General features: G+C 36.2%; 1 protein-coding gene across 19 annotated transcripts in view; it reads right to left on the bottom strand.

Moving 5' to 3' along the window:
- Positions 1-8,874: 8,874 nt before the first annotated feature.
- SGMS1 (sphingomyelin synthase 1) overlaps positions 8,875-15,103 on the bottom strand; it is a 323,691-nt gene continuing 317,462 nt past the window's right edge. For all 19 annotated transcript variants that reach the window (XM_054437158.2, XM_054437161.1, XM_054437165.1 and 16 more), the window contains 3 exons: positions 14,542-14,695; positions 11,254-11,420; positions 8,875-10,594 (listed from right to left, as the gene is read on the bottom strand). In XM_054437158.2, coding sequence (XP_054293133.1) covers positions 10,415-10,594; positions 11,254-11,420; positions 14,542-14,695 — 501 coding nt within the window. In that variant the 3' untranslated portion in view covers positions 8,875-10,414. The remainder of the gene's footprint in view (positions 10,595-11,253; positions 11,421-14,541; positions 14,696-15,103) is intronic.

Below are 15,103 nucleotides of genomic sequence, written 5' to 3' on the forward strand. Positions count from 1 at the left end.
CTTACTGCTGCCACCACTGGGGCCTAAGTGCAGTCTCAACTGCTGTCCCTGTCTCCAGCAAAACTTTACCACAGCCTTCACTAACAGTATTCTAAACCACTGAGTAAATCAGACACTACTGGTGGTGTTTATAGCCAGATAAATTATACAGAGATTATACTACTGCACATACCTAGAATCAAAGCCAAAGTGCCCTACTCAACCAATACTATAGATACACCTTCAGGGAAAAGTCATTCCCAACTAAAAGGCAAATGTAAACAATTTTAAGGAGTGACTGTTACACCAGATGCGCAGATACCAATGTAAGGATAGAAGAAGCATAAAAAGGCAATGAAATATGACACCTCCACAGGAACACAATAATTCTCCAGCAACAGATTCCAATAAAAAAGTATAAAATCCCAGATAAAAAATTCAAAATGATACTAAAGAAGCTCAATGAGATACAAAATAACTCAAAAAGCAAAACGAAATCAGAAAAACAATTCAGTATTCAAGATATGAAAGAGAAATTTACAAAAGAGATAGATATCATAAAAAATAACCAAACAGAAATTCTGGAACTGAGGAATTCAATTAATGAAATACAAAATTTGAAAGCTTCAACAATAGCTAAATCAAGCAGAAGAAAACATTTCAGAACATAAAGACAAGTCTTTTGAAATAACCCAGTCAGGCAAAAATAAAGAGAAAAATTTAAAAAGAATGAACAAAGCCTATGTGACATATGGGACACCATAAAGCAACTGAAGATTCAAATTTTCAGTGTTCCAGAAGGTGAAGAACAAATGAAAGGGTTAGATAATGTCCTTAATGAAATAATAGCTGAAAACTTTCCAACTCTAGCAAGAGATTTAGACAGCCATACACAGGAAGCTCACAGATCCCTATATAGATATTATCATTCAAAAAGGTCTTCTCCACAGCACATTATAATAAAACTGTCAAAAGTCAAAGATAGAATTCTAAAAACAGCAAGAGGAAAAGCATTTGGTCACTTATAAGGGAATCCCCATCAAATTAACAGAGATTTCTCAGCAGAAACCTTACAGTCCAGGAGAGATTGAAAATAGTCCAAGTGCTGAAAGAAAAAAATTGCCAACAAAGGATACTATACCTAGCACAGCTATCCTGCATAAATGAAGGAGAAATGAAGTTTCCCTCAGACAAACATAGTGGAGGTAATTCACACCACTAGAGTGGTCCTACAAGAAATGCTTAAGTGAGTCCTACATGTGAAAACAAAAAGTGAATATCTACCATCATGAAAACACACAGAAGTATAAGACTCACTGGTAGGGCAAACACACAAATGAGGAAAAGAAAGAGCTCAAATATTACCACTACAGAAAACGACCAAGGCACAATGATATAGAACAAGAAAGAAACAAATGATATGCAAAGCTACCAAAATTAATGAATAAAATGACAAGAATAAGCCCTCACACATCAATAACAACCTCGAATGAAAATGATTAAACTTTGCAGTTAAAAGATATAGACTGGGCCAGGCACGGTGGCTCACGCCTGTAATCCCAGCACTTTGGGAGGCCGAGATGGGCAGATCATGAGGTCAGGAGATCGAGACCATCCTGGCTAACATGGTGAAACCCTGTCTCTACCAAAAATACAAAAAATTAGCCGGGCGTGGTGGCGGGCACCTGTAGTCCCAGCTACTTGGGAGGCTGAGGCAGGAGAATGACATGAACCCGGGAGGCGGAGCTTGCAGTGAGCCAAGATCGTGCCACTGCACTCCAGCCTGAGGGACAGAGCGAGACTCCACCTCAAAAAAAAAAAAAAAAAAAAAAAAAAAAGCTATAGACTGGTTGAATTATTCAAAAAACAAGACACAACTATATGCTGCCTACTCATCTTAGTGTAAAGACACATATAGACCAAAAGTAAAGGAATGGAAGAAGATATTCCATGCAAATAGAAACCAAAAGGCCAATCCCTTTATCACTATATAATGACCTTCTTTGTAACTATTTACCATTTTTGACAATTTAGCAAGAGGATATAACAATTCTAAACATATGCACCCAGGACCAGAGTACTTAGATATATGAAGCAAATATTATTAGATCTAAAGGAATAGAATCTAATGCAATAATAGTTGGGGACTTCACTTCACTCTCAGCATTAGACAGATCATTTAGATAGAAAATTAACAAGGAAACTCTGGATTTAAACCACATTAAAACAAATGAACCTAAGATATTTACAGATCACTTCATTTAACACGTATAGAATACATATTCTTCTCATCTGCATATGGAACACTCCCCAGAATAGGCCATATGTAGGACACAAAACAAGTCTCAACAAATTTTTAAACATTGAAATCATATCAAGAATCCTTTCAGATCACAATGAAATAAGACTAGAAATTAATAACAAAAGAAACTTTGGAAATTGTACAAATACATAGAAAATAAACAATGTGCTCCTAAATGACCATTGGGTCAAGGAAGAAATTAAGGAGGAAATATTTAAAAATTCTTGGAACAAATGAGAATTGAGACACAACATATCAAAGCTTATGAGATACAGCAAAAGCAGTGCTAACAGGGAAATGTATAGCAATACACACCTACAGCAGAAAAGTAGAAAGATTTAAAATAAACAATCTAATGATGCACCTCAAGGAACTACTAAAGCAAGAAGAAACCAAACCCAAAATTAGTAGTATGAAATAAATTATGAAGATCAGAGCAGATCTAAGCAAAATAGAATTCCCCCCAAAAAAACAAAGGCAAAGATTCAATAAAACAAAAAATTGGTTTTTTGAAAAGGTAAACAAAATCAAACCATTTGCTAAACTAACCAAGAGACAAAGACCCAAATAAATGAAATCAGAAATGGAAAAAAAGACATTACAACTGACACCACAGAAATACAAAAGATCATCAGAGATTGTTATGAACCACTATATACTAACAAACTAGAAAACCCAGAAGAAATGGTACATTTCTGAGCACATACAACCTATTGTGACTGAATCATTAAAAAATGAAAAACTTGAACAGACCAAAAAAGAAGTAATGAGACTGAATCAGTAATAAAAAGTCTCCCAACAAAGAAAAGCCCAGAACTGAACAGTTTCATTGTGGAATTCTACCAAATTTACCAAGGAAAATTAACAACAATCCTCCTCAAACTATTCTAAAAAATTGAAGAGGAGGGAATTCTCCCCAACTCATTCTATGAGGCCAGCATTACCCTGATACTAAAACCAGACAAGGATGCAGCAAAAAAAGAAAAACTACAGGCCAGTATCCCTGATGATCATTGATGCAAAAATCCTCAACAAAATATCAGCAAACTGAATCCAATAGTATATCAGAAAGATAATACACCATGATCAAGTGGGACTTATTCCATGGATGCAAAGATGGTCCAACATATGCAAATCAATAAACAGGACACATCACAATGAAAAAAGGAAAAACAAAAACCATATGATCATCTCAATAGATGCAGAAACAGTGTTTGATACAATTCAACATCCCTTCATCATACAAAGTCTAAACACCAAGCATAGAATGAACATACTTCAACATAATAAAGGCCATATATGACAAATCCACAGCTAACATCATACTGAATGGGCAAAAGCCTTTCCTCTAAGAACTGGAACAAGACAAGGATGCCCATTTTCTTCACTCTTATTCAACATGGTACTGGGAGTCCAAGCAATCAAGAAAAAGAAATAAAAGGCATCCAAACTGGAAAAGAGGAAGTCAATTTGTCCCTCTCTGCTGATGATATGATCTTGTATCTAGAATAACCTAAAGACAACAAACTCTTAAATCTGACAAATTCAGTATTTACAGGATACAAAATCAACATACAAAAGTCAGTAACAACTAGTTCATACCAATAATGAACTAGTTGAGAAAGAAATCAAGACGGCAATTCCATTTACAATAGCTACAAAAAATAAATGAAATACCTAGGAATAAATTTACCTAAGGAGGTAAAATATTGCTACAAGAAAAACTACAAATCTCTGATGTAAGAAATTGAGCAGGATACAAAAATATGAAAAGACATCCCATGCTCATGGATCAGAAGAATTAATACCATTAAAATGATATTAACTCAAAGCAATTTGCAGATTCAATGTAATCCCTATCAAAATACCAATGCCATTTTTCACAGTAATAGAAAAAACAATCCTAAAATTCATATGAAACCAAAATAGAGCCTGAATAGTCAAAGCAATTCTGAGCAAAAAGAACAAAGCTGAAGGCATTATATTATCTTATTTCAGTATACATTACAAGGATATAGTAACCAAAACAACATGATTTGGATATAATAACAGACACATAGACCAATGTAATGAAATAGAGAATCTAGAAATAAATCCACATATTTAGAGACAGTTAATTTTCTACAAATGTGTGAAAAACATACACTAGGGAAGGGACACCTTCTTCAATAAATGGTCCTGGGAAAATCGGATATCCATATGTAGAAGAATGGAACTGGACCTGTATCTTTAACTGTATACAAAAATAAACTCAAGATGGATTAAAGACTTAAACATAAGATTTTATAGCTAAGACCTCAAAATCTCCGACAACAAAACCAAAAATAGACAAATGGGACTATATCAAACTAAAAGGCTCTGCATAGCAAAGGAAACAATCAACAGAGTGAAGACACCACCTGCTAAATGGGAAGCAGAGGAAACAATCAACAGAGTGAAGACACCACCTGCTAAATGGGAGAAAAATATTTGCAAACTATTCATCCAACAAGAGACTAACATCCAGAATATACAAGGAATGCAGACAGCTGAACAGTAAAAAAAAAAAAAAAAATCCCATTAAAAAGTGGGCAAAGGGCATGAATTGAGATTTCTCAAAGCAGAAGACATACAATGGCCAACAGGTATATGAAAAAAGCTCAACATTGCTAATCATCTTACCACAGTTAGAATGACTATTACTGAAAAAGACAAAAAAAAAATACCATATGATCCACCAATCCCACTACTGGGTATTTATTTATCCAAAAGAAAAGAAATCAATATATGAAAAAGATACCGGCACTTATGTGTTTATTGGAGCACTAGTCACAATAGCAACAACATAGAGTCAGCCTCAGTATTCATCAGTGGACAAACGTATAAAGAAGATGTGGTATATATACCCACTGGAATACTATTTGGCCACAGAAAGGAATGAATTGTCATTTGCTGCAATGGATGGAACTGGAGATCATTATGTTAAATAAGTCAGACACCAAAATACAAATATTGCATGTTCTCACTCATTAGTGGGAACTAAAGGAGTTGATCTTTTGAAGATAGAGAGAAAAATGGATACCAGAGGCAGGGAAGGGTAAGTGGGGTGAAGACTGTTTGGTTAATGGGTACAAACATACAGTTAGATAGAAGGAATAAATTCTAATGTTTATAGGGTGATTATGGTTAACAATAATGTATATTTCAAAATAGCTAGAAGAGAGGACTTGAAATGTTCCCAAGACACAGAAACAGTAAATACTTGAAGTGATATCCTAAATACCCTGACTTGATCATTACTCATTCTATGCATGCAGCAATATATCACATGTAGCCCATATTGTGTATCAACAAAAAAAAGTCTTGAAAAACTGAGATTCAATCATATGGTTAAACTTTCCCCCTATCCAACATCTAACCACCACACCAACAGAGCTCCAACAAGAAAAATAGTGGATTACAGTTAAAAGAGATACACGACACAGACCATCTCTGAGGAGGACTACTTAGGGAAGCCCAAGTCAGAAGGGAGTGCCACAAATATAGCAGAAGAATTTGGAGCTAAGAACCAAAAGAAACTGCTAGAAATAGTCAACATTGTAACAGAAATGAAGAATGCCTTCGATGGGCTCATCATTAGAACAAACATGGCCAAGGAGAGTAGCATGAGTGAGCCTGAAGATATGTCAATAGAAACCTACCAAACTGAAAAAAGTGGGAGGCAAACATCCAAGAACTGTGGGACAATTTCAAAATGTGTAACTTATCATAATGGGAGTATCAGAAACAAAAGAAAGGGAAAGCAGAGAAGAAAGAAGTAATAATGGCTGATAACTTTTCGAAATTAACGACAGACACCAAACCACAGACCCAGGAAGCTCAGAGAACACCAAAAATAAATACCACCCCCACCAAAAAAAACTACACCTGCGCATTTCATATTCAATCTGCAGAAAGGCAAAGACAAAGAGAAATTTTTGAAAGAAGTCAGAGAAAAAACATATTACCTATAGAAGAAAAGAATAAAATTATGGCAGACTTCTTGTGAGAAACTAGGTAAGCCAGAAGAAAGTGGAGTGAAATATTTAAAATGTTGAAAGAAAAAAGCCAGCCAACCTGCCCTGCAAGAAATGGGAAGTTCTTCAGGCAAAATGAAAATGATGTTGGTTAGAAGCTTGAACTACTTAAGAAGAGCATCAGAGAATAAATAAGTGAAGATGAACAAAATCTTTAATTGTTCTTAATTGATCTGTAAGGTAATTGCTTGTTCAAAGTAATAAATGTAATAATGCGCTGAGTGATTATACCATATGGATAAGTGAAATGAATGACAGCAATGTTCTAAGGGCAGAAATGAGAAATTGGGAATGTGTTGTTATAAAATGCCTACACTACACTTGAAGGCAGGCTTGTATTTGGAAAAAAGTTTATATTGTAAACTCTAGGGCAACCATTTAAAAATTCGTAAAAAGAATAACTGGTATGCTAAGAGATAAAGTAGAATCATAAATTGTTCAAAACTAAAGGAAGACAGAAAAAGGAGGGGATGAAGAGAGGACAAATGCAACAAACAGAAAAGAGTTACAAACATGATAGATATTCATTCAGTTATATCAACTATCACTTTAAATGTGAAAGGTCATTTAATTTCCTTCTGACTTGTACTGTAAACTAGGAGATGGATAAGTATTTTAAGGTGCTGATAAGCAGAATACCAAGTCAACAGCTTTGATTTGTTCAAATTGTTTCTTGACCACAGGGAGAAAAAAAAAAATAAAGGATGTCAATATCTAGTGATCCAAGCAGCATATTGTTTTCTAGTAAATTCAGAAATCTGGTTGACTTTTTGTATATTGGTGGTCAAATTAAGGTTGGCATACATTTCCATAGTATAAGGTATTTATTATGAGATATTTATCAAATTGATCAAAATTTGGCATGTGCTTGGGATACAAATAAAACATATAGAAATTAGGAAATCAGTCAAATTTTCGTCTCACACCTTATGGTGTAAATTTCTTGCTCCTCAGTCCACAGTGAGAGTATGCTTTACCACCATAGGCATAGGTTTCTCTCACTGCAGACTCTTACTGAAGAGTTTATGAAAGCTCACAGTATTGGTGGGGGAGGGTGGAAACTTGGGTTCCAATAGGATTTTTACCAGTTACCAGTTGCATGCCCTTGGGCAAGTTATTTAATATATCTGAGTCACTTTGGTTGGTCTATCTGTAAAATGGGAATAATAATTACACTTTGTGGTTGTGTGAGGGTTAACTAATACATGTAAAATGTCTAACTTAAGTGAGCCAAAAAAATAATAAGATATTGAGAAAGCACATGTCCTTATACAGGCAATCCTTACCAAGTGTGCTACAATTCTCTAGAATACAATGAGCTTTCTCCTTGTCCTTCCTGGGATTTGCACATTAGAGACCCAGAAGATATGTCAATTCATGAATCAGTGTAGTCAGCCATGAAGAACAATCAGCAGTGGATTTCTTGGTACATATGTGGCATGTAAACTCATAATAATAAATTTTTATATAATTATTTCTAGTTTTTAGGGAAAAAAATCCTATTTTTAGCAAGTGCCAATATATCATTTCCACTTACTCAATTTACTTTCCCTTCAATATGGCAGCAGCCAATAGTCAAAGTTAGTGAAAGGCTACAACAGTTAAATAAAGACCTATCCAAGGGTTTGGCTCTATTTGCCTAAAGAGGCCACCACATTTCCCCTGTCTGATACACAAGTTTAAAGCCCCACACAGGAAAAGTTTTACTGGTTTTAATTTCCTTTTTTTTTTTTTCGGAGATAGAGTTTCACTCTTGCTGGGGCTGGAGTGCAGTGGCATGGTCATGGCTCACTGCAGCCTCTGTCTCCCGGCCTCAAGCGATCCTCCCATCTGTCTCCTGAGAGGCTGGGACCACAGGCATGTAACACTGTGCCAGGTTAATTTTTGTATTTTTTGTAGAAACTGGGTTTCATATTGATCAGGCTGGTCTTAATCTCCTGGGTTCGAGTGATCAGCCCACCTCGGCTTCCCAAAGTGCCAGAATTATAGGCGTGAGCCACCACATCTGGCCTATGGTTTTACATTTCTAGCCTCCTTGACACATCCTTTATCAAAGACACGTCTCCACTGTTGACATTTTCCTTTAGTCACCACATCAGAAATAATAATAACCTTTTTTTCTTTTTAAATAGTTATTTTCCATTACCACTGGTTATCATAGTACTATTACTCTATTTCTCACTTTGGATTTACTTTTCCTTTCCATCTACACTGGAGAAGCTATATTACTGCCAGGTATAGGAAAAAAAACCAACTTGGTTGAGAATTAGAGAATTCAGAATGTTAGTAAACATTGTTCTAAAGTTTGAATTTAACTTACATGTGACTCTTTTTATATATTAAAATCTCTGTAGAATTTACTGAAGATTAGAATATATTTTAAGGAATCCCAAGAAAAAAAATCCAGATAATTATTAAACGTCCCATGTCAAGCGGAAACACTCCAGGAAGAAATTCTGAAACTGATTTTCTATCTTGCTTTAATGGTTTCATTTATGACTTCTGTGAAGAATGTGAACACGGTAGAAATAACAGCCATTTATTTTAAGTATCAGTTTTTATTAAAAAGTGCATTTTGATTAATTTATGATCTAGGTAAGCTGTAAGATACCAGTATACTCTCTGGAATAATAACTTTACAAAGGTTTAAAACAAACAAAATTTTAAAAGCCTTTTTATTTCCTTCACCATTATTGTTTTACAATACAAATATCACCTTGTGAATACACAAAAAAATCCTACGGAAGATAATTCTGCTGCACGTAAAATACAGAATGGATATATATACTTCTTCATTCTTAAAAAACTATTTTGTTCTCCACATTGGCAAGTATAGAATAGAATACTTCCCCAAACATATGTATGTTAGGAGTAAAACTTAGAGTTACATGCAGTTTCTGCACAAATATCTTTTAAAGAAATAGATCTCTTTTTTGTTGTTCACCAACAAAATTGTCATGAGAGTATGGATAACTAATTAATAGCTTTCAAGTTTTAGGTAAGTGATCATTTTCAAAACTCTCTTTAAGAAAAGATATTCATGGCTGTTTTCATTGAGTAGTTAAAATAGAACTACCAAATCGACGATAAAATAATTTAAGTGGTACAAGTCATTGCTACCTGATCACAATATGTGAACAGGCTCTGACTCTAATTAACAACCTCATTATTTAAGTCATTGCAATTTTAAAACCATAAGCAGTCTTCCGATTCAATTTAGCTATAAATGCAAAATTTAGTAGTGTATACATATATTTATATTTTCATGGAATACTTTATTTTAAATAAAAACATTTAAGATTGCCTACTGACCATACAATCAAGACAAGAAAGGCACTAGAAACATAGACAAATTTCTCTCCCAAGATGCATTTTTAAATTTTAACTCTCTTCTTTCTGACATGTTAAAAATCTTTAAATTTGGTTTTCATAACACCATTTTGAAAAATAAAGTTAGGAAATACTTAGAAAATCACTTTATAACAGAATCTTTTTTTGCACTTTTTGAAACACTGTCTTTGCTGATTTTACAAAACCCAAAGTTACCAAACCTTTCTGTGTCTATCATTTTTATTTGAATATCGGTGCAACAGGTAGAAAGATTTCAGAATCAAACCCCATTCAGGTACTTAGAAACCTTCATAGAGACATTTGCTAGAAAATGGCTTACAGCCCAATCTTTGGGGCAAGAGATATGAAAAGTATGTTTTCCCAAGAAAATAATACGCTTTATTTCCAGATATGACTGGAAAGACCAGAACTTATGATATAAAAGCTTACATTTATGCTGTTGCATCATATACAAAGGAACATGGTGGTTGCGGGTTATGTAAATCCCAAACTTATGAACAGGAAATGTGTACAGTGCATGATAGGTTAAATTTTTCTTTATTGTTGTCCAACGCAGGTCCTTTGGAGAGAAAAAAAGATCACAGTGCTGACCAGGTAACTCAATAGGTTAAGTCAAGATAACCATTGAAAGATAATAGGATTAGGGAGTTGTTTATTTTATGGCATCTTCTCTCATGGAGTTCTTAGCACTTCGGACAATTTGTCTTTTCCCCACTTTGTACAGCTGTTATGTGTCATTCACCAGCCGGCTGTATTTAACTTGCCTACTGAGGTGGACTACTGGCCAGGGGAAAGGCCAATGGTAAGATCGAGGTACAATTCCTTGGACATTCTTTTCAAAGTACTGAAATGGCCTGTACCACCACACCCTGGCCAGGAGGTTCATCTGGGAAGCTTCCTTTAGCACCTAGGATAACAAATAAACATAAACACATTTCTTACAATCTTTCACTTTAAGTTCAAATACTTGCCATGCTAAAATTCCCAAAGGACTCCATACCTGCCCTGCGTGTCCACCCACATATCCCAGCTTGTCTCTCTCATCACCATTCTACACTCCACACTCATCTACAAACTTAGCCACATCTCAGTAGAAAAACAACGCCAATTCTGAGAGGGCAAGGAGAAATTACGGCTCACTCATCTCTTGCCTATAAATAAACACCTCAGTTAGCTTTTTAGGTATTCCTCTTCTATGCTAAAAATGTTAACACTTAATTAAATGTTAAGTATTAAGCTTGTGATGTGCCCAGGGTAGGGAGAAGAGGATAGGAAAGCAAATCAAGCAAGGAGGGACACAAGCTTAGAAAATATTTTTCATTTTTCATGGACAATGAAAGTGTGTTCCTTATTCTAGAAGGAAGTAATTCCTTACATCATTATATTCATAAACTTTTTATTCTTAATTCTGAAGAGAATCAATGTCACAAAAAACAATACAATCTTAGTTGATTACCACTTAAGAAAGAGAAACTTAAGACATCCACGGGTTCTTTGCATCCTGCCCAAGCCAGCAACACCAAGCCAGAAACAACAGAAGCTAAAATCAAAAGGGGGGAAACTCACTTGCTGATTGGCCATAGTGTGATACCACCAGAAGAGTCTCGTGGTGATGTAATATGCCACCACCACGTCCACAGTGTAGTGGTCATGCGCCAAGAGAATACAGAAGATTCCAACTACGCTGAGAAGCCAGCAAATCCAGTGATACCACCAGAGTCGCCGAGGAGAATCTGAAAGGGGGAGAGATTTGCAATAGTCCCATTATTCAAATGACATTAAGGGCACCCAACTATGCCTCTACTAATGCTTCTGAATCCAATTACCTTGAGTCTTCCCTTCTGAAAACAGATCTAGTGAATCTAAGGGCTGTCATTTATCTGTAACCAAGGTTAGAACAGAAACAGCTTTTTATGATGTGATTATACTAGTGATAGTAATTCATATTTGGTTCTTACTTGATTCATACAATCATAAATAGAGTTGAAAAGATGAGTCTAATCAAATAAGGACAGGTTAATGCATCATGTTTCGTTTTTGAAAACTGTCCATTGACATTTAAATTTACCTCTAGCTAATTTGGAGTTGATGCTCTACACAAAAATCAATACCTTTTGGTCCACAGAGCCTAATACAAGGACTAAGCAGTCATAATTGATTTAACTGTACTGCTTTCCAAGTTCTGCAACCATACACTAATCTGAAAGTCTTTGAGATTTTCATTTCTCAAATACAAGCAGAAAAGCATCCAGATGCCTGGGAATTCTAGCTCAAGTTCCTTCTCAAAGGTTGAATGGTGTCAGAAAAATACTTGTCTGTATCCCCATTTGGGAAATTACCTGAGAAAAACATCAAAATTTCTATTAGTGCAGGCCTTTCTACCTTGGATTCTCAATTGTGGGATTCAGAGGCTCTGCAGTGTTAGGCAAAATGTTGTCTGGATATGATCTACACTCTCTATACCAGCATGAGAGGTTCAGACTTTTATTGGATTCTCAATGGGTCCAAGAACCAGTCATTCATTCAACCAATATTCACTGAGCCTCTTAATAGTCACTGAGCCAGGGACAGGCAATGCTCTAGGTACCTGGATCAATGAATAAAAAAGGCAAGGAGCCTGCCTTAATGGGAGGATCGCTTCCTAGTGGGGAAGAGAGATAAGAGACAATACTTATAATAAATAATTTACACATTATGTTAGGTGTTAAAGGCTGTGGAAAAATAATAAAGTTGAGCTGGATAAGGGAGATCAGAAGTATAGGGAGTGAAGAGCAGTTTGCAATTTTAAATGGAGCAGTTAGGGTAGGAATATTCTAGTAATATTTGTATTTGATACCTTGACAATACAAAAACAAGAAACAGCTACCATTCAGTCTCTGTGTGATTCTATTAGTATCCATATATGCCATCTAATTTTAATGTTCATAAACTTTTTCCCACCCCATGAAGCAGATGTGAACATCTCATTCTAAACATGAGGAAACTAAGACTTAGGTTAAAGTTTCTTCCCAGGGTCATAGAGCTAGTAAGTGATAGTACCAAGGCCTTTGCCTCTCAATATGACACATTGCCTTATTGTCAAGACGGATAAGCCTTGACCCCATTAACGAATTTCAGGTATCAGGCAGCAGGAGCCAGGAATCCCTCCCCCAGGGCTGCTGACATCTGGCCTATGTGTTTCCTACTGTCCACATCCAGTTACATTCCAGTCCAAAGGCTAGATTATGCCCTGACAATTCTGAATAGATCTTGCTAGAATTCACTATATCTGCTCACGTACTAAGTATAAGCATTGGAACATCTATTCTCCCTTTTCTATCTCAGTGCCCTGAAGTGCATCTCTCTTCCCTTCCTGTATTTCCTTATCTTAGTTTTTCAAGAACAAAACTAGGCTTCGGCCCAGTCCACTACCTGTTTTCTCTACCCCATAATCCATCCTGTTATCTGCTGACTCTCTTTATTAATGTCTTGAAGTGTCTGCCACTTCTCTCCATCGCTGATGCCATCAGGCTAGTTTCCTTTGTTACTGCAGCAATCTCCTAACTTTTCTCCCGGTCTCCAGTTTGGTCCCCCATCCAGTCCATCCTGCAAGCTGCTGCAAGAGTGATTTTTCTCTCTTCAAAGACAAATGACACTGCCCCACTGGTTACAACCCCTCAATGGGCACCCGATCTCCATCAGCTGAGAGTTCAGACCCTCTTCTCGTGGCTTAAGCATCCCCTGTGATCTGGTTCCCACTTACCTGTCTGTTCTTATTATTACCCCTACTCTGAATTCCAACCACTTAAACTTCCAGAGAGTACCACATGCTCCCAAGACACCTCCAGAAGGCAAAGCATCTCCCTCCTCTGTGATACCACAGCAGCCTGGTTCTACTCATTGTTCTTCATGGAAACCCCCTGTATAATGCTTATCAGACTGTTTCTAACAATGTGATACTGAGGATAATAAAATTTTCCATAAGTAGAGAAATGAATAAAAATGTGTAGTTCATTTCTAGCACTGTAATATTAATAGCAATTAAAGTGAATGGACCAAAATCTCATATCTCAAAAACATAATTTGAGGGTAAATAGTGGCAGAAGAATATAAATGGCAGTATGCCATTTATGTATATAAATTTTAAAAACCACAAAACAATAATACACAAGTACAAAAAAATGGATGGAAATGATATAGGAAAGGAATGAAAAGGTTTTAATCATATATTAACATTTCATTTCCTTTCTAAAAGGGTTATCTGAATTAAATATGACAAAATGCTAATATATATTAAATATGAGCCATGTATGCGGTATTTATAATATTATTTTGTGATTTCACAATAAAATATTTTAAGTACGTTTCTTAAGGGAAATTTCCCGTTTAGTATCTGCCTCAGTCCTGAGCCCCATGGCCTTGTTGAGGACAGGGATGAGTCTGACCCACCACTGTACCCTCAGGCATGTAGCATAGTGCCAAGTGCTGAAAAAATAGTTGCTGCATCAACACATAATCTACCATCACCCAATCAGGCTTGATACTGGATTTCTGTGTCCCTTTGAGATTTCCATCTGGCTCCTTACAGCAGCTGTATAACTTGCTCATAATACACCCTGCAGGCTGTGCTTGGAACTGCCTCTACCCCAGTACTACAGATGACACTCCAGGACACCTCGTCCTCAGGAAGACAAGTTCTGTCCTTCCACATATTTCCCTGAGTGCCAGTTGCATGGCGATGAGATGAAGCTGCAACCCTCCTGAAGCCTCCAGTCTTGCTTCAGCAGATTTTCCAGAAAACGAGCTTTACCAGAGGACCAGAGGTCATGAGAAATGGCAGGTGAGGAAATTACAACGGAAGTCTTTTAGACTTACACTCTTTGATAAATAAGTAGGTGAGTGTTAGCATGACCGTGTGGCCGCTGTACAGATAGTCCCCACACATGTTGTGAGAGCCAGTGATAGACAAGCCACCTCCAGCAATGAGCTTCATTATTCTTCGCAGTTGGGCTTCCCAGTCTCCGAAAAGCTGGCAGAAAAAAAGAAAAAAAGAAAAAGAAGATTCATTATAAGCCCACATGAAAATGTGCGAAGATTACTATTCATATCCAGAATTAAGCTTATATTAAGACACACAAAATCCCCACCAGGAAGTTTGCCCACTCAGCGTTTATTATTCCAAGAGTAGCCCTTGGGGCGGGGTGGGTGGGATGGTCCTACAGATGAATCACGTGGCTTCAGGACTTTTCACAGTTAGCACTTTTTAAAGCACATGTCAGTAGATGTTTACCCAGTTTTTCAAAAATTACAATGACAGAGAAACACTACTTCTATCTGACTGACTGAATAATTGCTTTAGTATAACTATCATTCGGGAAAAATAAAATTTAAATCTATGGTCTAGGAAAAATTTAAAGATGTATTTTTATCATGGTTG

This window comes from Pongo pygmaeus, chromosome 8, assembly GCF_028885625.2.
Source record: "Pongo pygmaeus isolate AG05252 chromosome 8, NHGRI_mPonPyg2-v2.0_pri, whole genome shotgun sequence".
NCBI classification, from domain to species: domain Eukaryota; kingdom Metazoa; phylum Chordata; class Mammalia; order Primates; family Hominidae; genus Pongo; species Pongo pygmaeus.